Source organism: Vitis vinifera, chromosome 19 (genome assembly GCF_030704535.1).
Source record: "Vitis vinifera cultivar Pinot Noir 40024 chromosome 19, ASM3070453v1".
Lineage (NCBI taxonomy): Eukaryota > Viridiplantae > Streptophyta > Magnoliopsida > Vitales > Vitaceae > Vitis > Vitis vinifera.
In genome coordinates this window covers 2,385,546-2,396,336 of record NC_081823.1, presented here as the reverse complement: position 1 = coordinate 2,396,336, position 10,791 = coordinate 2,385,546, and the positions used below count along the sequence as shown (strand labels likewise).

The window sequence follows — 10,791 nt, the reverse complement described above, 5'->3', positions numbered from 1 at the left end:
CATTCACAAATTTTTAAAAGACTAATAATAGTAGGGATTGTTGTTATACCGAATTTTCACTCAACTTTTTCTAGAACATTGCTTAGTTTTTATTTTTCATATTGACCAAAGTTGTAATTGTTCCTAATAGAAGAATATTCTTTGCAACTATATTGACGCATTCATAAGAAGACGATTTCATATCCATGTTCTTTTGAATAAGTCGTGTTTTTACAAGTATGAACTCCTGACCTTGTTCTTACAGACACAACATATGAGTCATATTCTATAAAACACGGTTCCTATTAAGTTAATTTTGTTTGTATTACGAGACAACTATCTTATGCCTCTGTACTAATTATGATGTCCACTTCAAGGATGATAATAAGACATATTTTTTTGGGTATCTGTAACATCCACCTGTCCTTAATAAGGTCTTATAAAAATTTTATTACATATATAAAAACTTGTTACACAAGTAAAATAGAACTCATATAAAAATAAATAAATAAATTATTAGTTTAGAAAATCTTAGTGAGCTTCAAAGAGGAAAAAAAAAAGGGGCACTTTTGACTAACATCACCCATATGTTAGTAATGTTTATTTTAGGAATCTTACTCTATTTTCAAAGAATTATAGAGCTTTGATTTGACAGACTTTTGTTTGGACCTTTGATGTAGGACCAAGGTCCAAAAAGTGATGGATATAAATTTGAAAATAGGGGTCAAATTCAAAGACTTTTTGATCCCTAAACTTCACTCCCAACAAGCACCGCTAAGTTGATACATACATCATCTATTCTCAAATTTAACCAAAAATAGAACAAATGTGACCAAGTCCAACCGACCAATTATTATTATTTTTTTTTTAAAAAAAACAAAAAAGCAACATAAGACAAAAAGATAAAAACAAATTGATATATATTTTGTTAGAGATCAATTTTTCATTTCATCCAATACTAGGAATGGGTTGAGTTTGAGAAAAGCATAATTTTTTTTTTCAATTGCAAGATGAGTTCGGGTATTGTCTTGTATATATATATATATATATTATAATTAAATAAACAGGAGGAAATTGTTTTAAGCTTTTTTGGAGAGGGATAGTAATGGGAACTGATCTAAATAATCAAGACGAGGTTGGGATGGGATGATCCACCATGTTGGCATCCCTAATTATGAATGGGTCTTAAAACAGATCCTAATTGGATTCAAACTCATTTGGGTCAATTCAAAAGTAGACAACGTGGATTCTTTACTGTGAAATAGTGTTGATGCTCTTTTCTCCAAACAGTTTTGCCTATTTGCCTTCCCAAAGGACCCAAACACTCTTTATTTAAGCTCCATGTAGAAGTTTCTTTTCCTACATTTCCCAGTTGGATGATTTCAAGCAACTCAGGGTTCAAGTGAAAGAAGCAGAAACCCTTGGAAGAAGTGAAAAAAGTGGCCAACTTTAGAGGTTGAAAAAGGGAAACAGTCAGATGAAGTAGCAACGATATCAGCAAGTTTTCAAAATTAATGACTTGCAGAGACTTTTTACAAGTAGAAACGATGGAGGATTGATCCATCAACTTCTTTAACAGTCCTTTTTACAGCTCTTTCCTTGAAAGAGAGACGTTGATTCAGCCCTCAGATGACACTTCTTATTAATATTGGAAGTCTTTGGTCCCTCAAAACTACTATAAACAGAAGCACCCCAGGTGCTAGGAGTCTTATGACAACTGCATATACAACTAAACCCAAAGATTTTTTTTCTGCCTGTTTGGATGACTACTTAATTTTCTGTTACCCCTTTAACTTTACTTGCTGCCATTTTGGTTGAAAACTAGGTCCTATCACCCCCACATCTTTTTGACGGAATTTTAGACTTTTTAGCCTTTCCATGTAATGTATGCATCTAAACAGCACACATACACCCTCCCTATTTTTCTTAGTTCGTGCATTTTTCATGTTTTCATGAGTTGTGTCAATGAAGCAGCCGGCTAGCAAAGGACACGGTTGTTCGGTTGAAACTGACAAAAACTATTTTGACATTCACAAGAAATGAGAGAAATACGCAAGTAAATGTGGAACATGTGAAGGTTAAAGGGGGGACGGGAAAAAGGTGTGAACTATATGCATGAAAAAGAGGAAGTACAGAAGTTACAACATGAATAAAGCAGTCTGAAGGAAAGAAAAGGCGATGAAAATTGACTTCTCCACAATTCCTGCCTTTAGTAAATGTGACACAACAAGGTAGATTTAATTCCTGCCTTCAGTAAATGTGACACAACAAGGTAGATTTAGGTGGTTACCGGGGGAGCAGGTGTATACCAGCCATGGTGGATCTCAACAGCTTTCTTTCTTCGAGCAAGACGTGATTTTCTGCGTGCACCAGTGTTCCTGTGTAGTGTACCCACTTTCACAGCTTTGTCAATAACTGAGTATGCTTCAGCAATCAGCTTCTCAATTGGAAGGACTTCTTCAGCTTGTGCATCAGGTTTCTTCTTGAGCCCATCCAGTTCTTCCAAAACCTGGAAAAGAAAAGGTAGAATGAATTTTGCAAAAACTATCTGCACTCTTTAATGTACTTTATATTATTTCCTTACAAGATTCTGATAGATTTGCACTAGCATTTACTCAGGATTGTGACTTCTCTTGGTTAAGGCATTAAAGTCTATTATTATAACCACATAGAGGCAGATGGGTAATGAACACATGGAAAGCAAAAAAACCATTGTTCTAACCAAATTATTTTAAATTAATAGCTCAAGAATGTAACATGGAAAAAGGGATTTTCTCAGCTTGAATAGAACTTCATCAAACAAGAAATCGATATAAGAAACACTAAATCCTGCAAAAAAACATACAAAACCATCACTCACACTCTTAACTAACTGGCTTGAGAATGTAACAAGCACCCAAAAGGAAGTGTCTTTTTTCCTCCTCTCTTAACATTTCATTAAACAAGAAATTGGATACAAAAAAAAGATCTCCCGCAGAAGAAATACAAATATATCACTGACATTCTAAGAATGTAACCACTGTAATTGGATAAAAGACAGAAAAACAAGACAGAGGAGCTTTGTAGACATATACTACTACCAAGAAATTCCCCCTTGAACAGAAACAGTTAATTAACTACAATAAGGGCAAACAAATATGGGCTTAAAAGAAAACTTATTGAAAGAAAGCTCTTCAGTTTGATGGTCAATTTCCATGACCTTCATTACCAGCCTATCTTGAATGTCATAGAGTCAACATATTGGCTTGAGGCCCCTTTTCATCCAACCTAGCAAATTACTGTCTCCGATGTTGGATAAACCTAGTCAATAAGAGCTTATAAACATCTTTCTATTTTTCTCCAACTTCTCCATGAACTGCTAGGAGAGTATAAATCTAAACATTTAGGAAAAATTTAGAGAGTCAAATACCCGGTTTAAATTACCAATAAAATTTCCATTTATATGTTTACTTAAAAGAGCAATAGGTCAACCATATCCCATGTGAAGTGGCCTTCCTCATTAAGTATATTAGCATTAAATTCCTGTCAACAAAGGACTATAACAGCAACAGTTAACTGCTTGGTGATGATTTTGCTGAATGCACAAAAATGATGAATCCAAAAAGGCATTGGCCAGAACTTCCTGACCATATAAATTCCAGATGTTTTGCAAGGCATAATTCACTTTTTGGGGCTAAAAGCACCAAGAGAGAGAGACAGGAGCATAGCAAATGAACCCCAGTAATTAGTAATCATGATCAAGAAGTATGAAATAGTGGCACAAGATCATTGCCAGATCCTTTAATCAAACCATCAACCAATCCCCAAGCTTACTACAAGCTTAATAAATCATAGTGGTACAGAGTTGGTAGCCTTTTTACAAGCCTGCTGACAGGGTTTGGCAATTGAGGCAAAGCTTCTATCACTTTTGGAGGGTCTATTACAAGTGAAGGACATGAGCCTCTCCAATTTCTTGGTGGAGGGGGATGCAGCTATTGCTATTTCATGGGTGTCCAAAGAACAAATGGTTCATGGAAGTTTGACAAGCAGTTTTGCCAAATTGTTGATGATGTGGTTTGAGATTTTTGCTCTTGAGGTCCAAGCTTAGTTAATAGCCTTGCCGATCTTTTAGTCAAGATGGGGGCCAAGTTTCTTTTGTAGGGGACTTTCTAGCCCCTTGAGTTGAAAAGAGTTTTTTCAGGACTGTACTTTGTTTGTATCTCCTAATTAAGTTCTGTAGCTTATTCAGTTATTTTTTGGAGTAGGCAACACCAACTTTCCTTGTTTTTTTATAAGGTTTCATATATTTAGGAAGGATTTTTTTGTCTGTCTTTGTAATTATCGATTCATATCAATGAAGTTGTTTGCAATTATTTAAAAAAATAACCCTAAATCATGAAGTTCATGTGATACATATTTTTTGACAAAATTATAAAGAATTGAGCTTCCTTTCCTCAGGTGGATAAACAAATTTGCCTTTTACAAGAATGCCACACCATATTATGAATTAAGAACGACTTTTATGAAGATCCATGCAGAGAGTGGGCCAGTAAAAGGTCTTCAAAATGATGGTAAATATCAAGAATGTGTTTCTTATAAAATAAGTAGGTTACGAAGGGATACTAGTAAGCATTATTCTACCAAAAGTTTGTTCCAAGTTCCTATTTACCTAATTTAAAGGAAAAATAAGTTGTGACACCATCCCCATGTTAATGGTAGAACAATGCACCAACCATATTAGGTATGTTCTCAAGGATTTAGGCTCATAGTCCATTAGAACTTCAACGGTGTCAAATAACCTTTTCCCTCCCCAAGAAGAATCTCCTGAGCTAACCTTTAAGGTTTGTTTGAGTTCCTTTGTTTCTTCAAATGCCAATGTTGAAAAGTTTCAGAATCTCCATGGATTCACTTTGCAAAACATCCTTTTTTATGGAAGAAATCAAAACACTAAGATGTGAAGAACTTTACTTTCAAATAATTATATATGGTATATAGATACCAGATCTTGCATATGGATATGATGTTGCATAAAGACATGAACAATGCGGTATAAATTCATACACAAACATGCATAGTGTTAGACACGACAACCTCCAAAAACCTAGAAATGATATCACAGCGTAAATTTGTTAGTAGTTAGTTAACCACATTGATCAAAATAAGGTGGAAGTGTCTAAATCGGTGCATGTCCTGTTTACAAAATAGCTGAAACATTTTTCTGATACATCAACTAGCATTACTGTAAGTGTTCCAAGACAAATGGTTTTTATGGAAGAGCTATAAGCATTTTGAAGAAAGTTTGGTCTGCCATTACCAACGCCTCCATCAACTCCAACACAGTAATATCAACGGAAAAATGTGCTTTTATTACTTATTAGAACTTCAAATATGCCATCACATCCAACTTATCCAACGAAAAAATGTCCTCTTTCGGTCTCTTTCTCATGATCTATTTTCAAAAACATGGGAGCTGAGAATCAGGAAGCTTCAAGAAAACATAAACAAAGAAATAACATGGCTTGCCAGCATCATCAATATTAGATGGTGGGATTTTGACAAAAAGGAGTCTTTGGGTGTAATTGGGGCTTCGAGATTTGGGACCTTTAGATCGGAATCTCCTTCCACAGTAGTGAAATTAAATCACCATAAAACTACACACTAGACCACATAATTCTTCAGTTTAATATTACTTCTTTCTTAATGTTTTATGGGTTTATTACATCAAATTTCTGCCACAAACCAAGCACAAATCCGATCTAAAAACCAAATAAGCTGAAAATTCTTCCACAATAAGAACAGAGGAAGACAATACAATCCAGATGAACATTCACATTTCATAAAATTGACCAGAACAAGCAAATGAAAACTAAGCAAACCCATCAATCCGAAACAATTTTTTTCACAAACTGAATTACCTTCTTCATTCGGGTTCTGATTTCCGATTTCCGGGCTTTGTTGTAGATGCGCCTTTTCTCAGCCTGGCGAACTCTCTTTGCCGCTGAATCAGCTTTCCTCATCGGCGCAGCGTCGCATACAATGGAGTGATGAGTCGGCCCCCGGATTGTGCTTATTGACAAACGTCCTAAAATTGAAAAAACCCCAGAACTTTAAGTCCACACCGCTCTGTTTGGCATCCAGGAAAAAGGATAAAAATAAAGCAAACCAAAAACTTAAATCTCAGATATTTCAAGTTTTCAACCAAGCCTAAAGCAACCCTTTCGCTTCGTCAAGTCGAGTTTCCCCACCACAACAAACGAAACGGAAGAGCCAAAAAAATCGTTTTCTTTCCTTTTTCTCTCGTTTTCGCAGGAACCAAACAGGGGTTGAGGAGGGCAAATCAAACCAAACCAATAAAAACAAAATTACCCACTTGCAGAAAGAGATAAACAGAGATGGATAAGTCGAATTATATGGTTGCATTGCATTACCTTTGGAGAAGACAGTTTGTGACAGATTAGAGGAGAAACCCAGAGAAGTGAAAGGAACTGAACAAGAAGAAGAGGAAGAAGCGTTAAGTGAAAGGATTCTGAATTTGGAAGGAAGAGCCAAGCAGTGGGCAACCCCAATTGCAGCACCGGCCATGGTTTTCTCTCACCCTCAAAGCTTCCTCAGCTACTGCTTTGCTTTATCCACAGAGAAGAAAGGGAAGGAAAATAGTGTGGAGTGAGACGATATCTCTCTTTTGCCCTTTCTAGTGGGAATATATACTGCAATTTTGTTTTTTTAGGAGGATAAAATTAGAAAAAAAATCTATAATATATAAAATAAATTCGAATATAAATTATAAAATAATAAGACCTGAATTAATCATATAAATTTAATTTAGATCATTAATAAAATATATTAATATTGGGTAAAATAATTTAATATTATAATTTAAAGTAAAAGAAATTTTAAATATTATAACAAAATAATTAATTTATCTAGAATATCAAATCTCTTTTATTCTATTTACATATGTTGAGCAAGAGTGTCTTTTACATCTACATGGTATTTTTTAAGAATAAATATTTTATAAATAAAATTTATATTTATAAAATTTTAATATAAATATTTAATAAATAAATTTATTATTTAATATTAATAAAAATAAATATTAATTAAAAATTACAAAGGGCAAATATATTAATATGATAAATTACTTTTATTAAATAATTTTAATACTTAAAAATAAAATTAACAACCTGATTAATAATTATTTTTTAAAATAATTTTCTATTTTTTAGAAGACAAAACATTAAAATAATAATAAAAAACTATTTTTTATTTTCAAGAATAAAAATAAGGTTTTTAAATAATATATTTTAATTGTTTTATATTATTTTTATTTTTATTTATTTTTATTTTTTATGATTGTTTTAAAAAATAATTATACTACATATAAATATTATTTTTAAAATATATTTAAAAATATTAAAAATAATTTTGATTTTTAAATAAACTTTTATTTTATAAACATAGTACAATTTTGAAAATTGAGTTTTTAAAAATTAATTTTTCAAATTGCTTTCGAAAATAATTACCTAATGGAACCTTAAGTCTCTATTCATTTCAAAAATATTAAATTTTCATTTTTTAAACTAAATTTTAGAAATATTATTTTTTTAAAGTAATCAATTAAAATTTAAAATCTTATATAAAAAAAAATACTATTTTTGAATTTTAAAAATAGAAAATAGAAGATGAGGAGTTTTTAAATTAATAATTTTAAAATAATTAATTTAAATCATTAAATAATAAATAAAATATTATTTTACTAAGCACCCAAGAATTAAAAAAAAAAAATCATCATCCACTTTATTTTTAGCCCAAAAGAAAAAATAATTATAAGCTTTTGAGCTAAACTCCTTTAATATTGCTTTATAATTTCTTATCTCAATTGATGGTGTTTCAGCTCATTCACCATGATGGAGGCCATGGCAGCTACTCTCCTCTTCTTCTTTTTGGCTGGAAAATAATTTCCCGGCATCCAAACAGACCCAACTGACAATTTGCAACATGCATTCCAGATTCCAAATGTTGAAACTCTATTCCCGCGTAAACACCCAACTGAAATTCAAATTCGAATTCCTAACCCAACCCAGAAGAAAGCACCCGATCCTTCCTCACATTATTCCCAATCAGCATTTTCACAGCACACAGAACCCGAACTCTGAATTTAATTTCAGAGAAGGGTTTGAAAGAGACGAGTTTGTTGGCTTGGTTGCTGATCCCGGCAAACGCGAGGTGTTCCGACGAGACCCAGATGGCGAAACCGCTCTCGAAGTCCAAAATCTCCTCAAAACTTACAGAGACAGCTCAGTTTCTGAGATCGAGGGAGCTCTCCACCAATGCAGACTCTCACTGACCGATGATTTGGTCCTCGATGTGCTTAAACGGCACCGTTCCGACTGGAGACCCGCATATGTGTTCTTCAATTGGGCGTCCAGATGTGGTATAGAAAGTGGATATTCACCTGGGTGTGGCGTCCACAATGAAATTCTTGACATTCTAGGTCGAATGAGGCGGTTCCATGAAATGACCCAATTGTTCGACGAAATGTCTAAGAGAAAAGGCCTTGTCAATGAGAGGACTTTTGGGGTTTTGCTTAATAGATATGCAGCTGCACATAAGACAGAAGAGGCAGTGAAGATTTTCTATAAGAGGAAAGGGCTTGGATTCGAGCTTGATTTGATTGCATTTCAGACACTTTTGATGTCATTGTGCAGGTATAAACATGTTGAAATGGCTGAGTTTTTGTTCCATTCCAAGAAGAATGAATTCCCACCTGATATAAAGTCTATGAATGTCATCCTCAATGGATGGTGTGTGCTTGGGAGTTTGCGTGAAGCCAAGAGGTTTTGGAATGATATAATCACATCTAAGTGCAAACCTGATAAGTTCACATACGGGATTTTCATAAATTCATTGACAAAGGCAGGGAAATTGAGTACTGCTGTGAAGCTGTTTCAAGCAATGTGGGAGAAGGGGTGCAATCCAGATGTGGCAATCTGCAATTGCATCATTGATGCATTGTGTTTCAAGAAGCGGATTCCCGAAGCTCTGGAAGTTTTGAGGGAGATGAATGAGCGAGATTGCCAGCCTGATGTCGCGACTTACAACTCGCTCATCAAGCATTTGTGCAAGATTCAGCGGTTTGAAAAGGTTTATGAGCTGTTGGATGACATGGAACAGAAGGGTTGTTTGCCAAATGCTAGAACTTATGGTTACTTGTTGAAGTCCACAAAGAAACCAGAGGAAGTTCCTGGGATTTTGGAGAGGATGGAGAGAAATGGATGCAGGATGAACAGTGATTGCTACAATTTAATTTTAAAGTTGTATATGGACTGGGGTTATGAATTAAAATTGAGGTCTACTTTGGATGAGATGGAGAGAAATGGGATGGGACCTGATCAGCGAACATATACTATTATGATTCATGGGCTTTATGACAAGGGAAGGATGGACGATGCCTTGAGTTATTTCAAGCAGATGACATTGATGGGAATGGTGCCAGAGCCAAGGACAACGTTGTTGGTGAATGCCATGAACATCAAGTTAAAGGAAAGAGAAGCTGAACCAGAGGGGAAGGGGGCGAGAAACAAGGCTGATTCCATAAGGCCTTCAACTAGAAGGGGGAAGAAGAAGAGGGCGTTTTAAGTTCTACTTGGAAGTTGGGACTTAATGAGAACTGAAGAAGAAAATGAATAGAAAAGAAAAAGCTTGGCTTCACCTATTTTGAAAGATACAAAACCGTTCAGCTTCTTTTGAACTGGAGACTCCATACGTATGAGAGGTGTTGAAGTCAAGTGTGCTGGGACTTTTGGGGCAGAATGGCCAAAAGGGTGTTTATTGAGTTGGGTTGAGGTGATATAAGGAATTCTCTTACCCAACAATCTTTTTGGGCATGTTTAGTTCCTATTTTCAAGAACTGTTTTTTGTTCTTGAAAATAAAAAACACAAAAAACTTGTTTGGGGAAGGAGGTGTGTTTTTGTTATTTTGTGTTTTCTGTGTTTTCAAAAACCACTTTTTTTAGAATAATAAAAAGATGTTTTCATTGTTTTTTCACTGTTTAAAGAATAGATTTTTTTTTTTTTTTGTTTTCTTAGTTGTTTTTTGTGTTTCCTCAAAGGTGAGCTCTACCCAACTACCACACCCCTACCCACAAACCCTTTCTTCTTCCTTAAATTATTGAAATTAATATGTTTACACATTATGATAAATTCATTATTTGTTTAAGAAAATTATAACTAGTGTAAAAATTTCAAAATGAAATAATTTTTGTTTAATTTAAATGAATTATGTATATGAAAATTATTTATTTATTTATAATATCAAGTTAATGGAAGAAAATACTTTATTAATTTTAAAAAAATAACTTTCAAACATGTTTTTTATTTTATTTATTCTAAAAAAAAAATTATTAACTCAACCAAATATGTTTTGTTTTTGTTTTTTAGAATAAAAAACTGTTTTTCAAAATTCAATTCTCAAACACAATTTTTTTTATGAAAACACAAACAATCGTTCTTAAAAATTATTCTCAAAAACTATTTTCTAGAACAATTTTCAAAAACAGCAATCAAACAAACTTGTTGTTTTTGGTTTTTGTTGTTTTAAATTTCTCAAAAATACACTTGATGCTCTCTAATAAAGTAGATCTTCTTATAGCAGTTACGTGTGTTTATATTCACATATATAACTGATGCTGCATGAAGATAGCCTTGAGAGTTCATTTGGGAATTGATTTGCCAAGTTGTATCTGTTAAATGTGCTTTGATCAACACTCATTTTCATTCAATGTTGTGTGAACATTTTTTCCTTGAACCCCAGACCCTACTAAAATGGGTCTT

General features: G+C 33.5%; 2 protein-coding genes across 2 annotated transcripts; one reads left to right on the top strand and one right to left on the bottom strand.

Moving 5' to 3' along the window:
• Nucleotides 1–2,070: 2,070 nt before the first annotated feature.
• LOC100265925 (small ribosomal subunit protein bS20c) lies at nucleotides 2,071–6,650 on the bottom strand. The gene is made up of 3 exons (XM_002285113.5): nucleotides 6,387–6,650; nucleotides 5,874–6,040; nucleotides 2,071–2,488 (listed from the first exon to the last, which is right to left on the bottom strand). The coding sequence occupies exons 1-3, from the start codon at nucleotides 6,538–6,540 to the stop codon at nucleotides 2,258–2,260; spliced, it is 552 nt and encodes a 183-aa protein (XP_002285149.1). The 5' UTR covers nucleotides 6,541–6,650; the 3' UTR covers nucleotides 2,071–2,257.
• Nucleotides 6,651–7,786: 1,136 nt separating this feature from the next.
• LOC100252048 (putative pentatricopeptide repeat-containing protein At3g15200) lies at nucleotides 7,787–9,917 on the top strand. The gene has a single exon (XM_059735470.1). The coding sequence runs from the start codon at nucleotides 7,957–7,959 to the stop codon at nucleotides 9,595–9,597; it is 1,641 nt and encodes a 546-aa protein (XP_059591453.1). The 5' UTR covers nucleotides 7,787–7,956; the 3' UTR covers nucleotides 9,598–9,917.
• Nucleotides 9,918–10,791: the final 874 nt, after the last annotated feature.

Excerpts from the sequence above, each read along its gene's own strand:
- LOC100265925 (XM_002285113.5), bottom strand. The coding sequence starts at position 6,540 with ATGGCCGGTGCTGCAATTGGGGTTGCCCACTGCTTGGCTCTTCCTTCC. Across the intron at positions 6,041-6,386 it reads ACAAACTGTCTTCTCCAAAG|GACGTTTGTCAATAAGCACA; the intron begins GTAATGCAATGC and ends TTTCAATTTTAG. Across the intron at positions 2,489-5,873 it reads TCAGAACCCGAATGAAGAAG|GTTTTGGAAGAACTGGATGG; the intron begins GTAATTCAGTTT and ends TTTCTTTTCCAG.
- LOC100252048 (XM_059735470.1), top strand. The coding sequence starts at position 7,957 with ATGCATTCCAGATTCCAAATGTTGAAACTCTATTCCCGCGTAAACACC.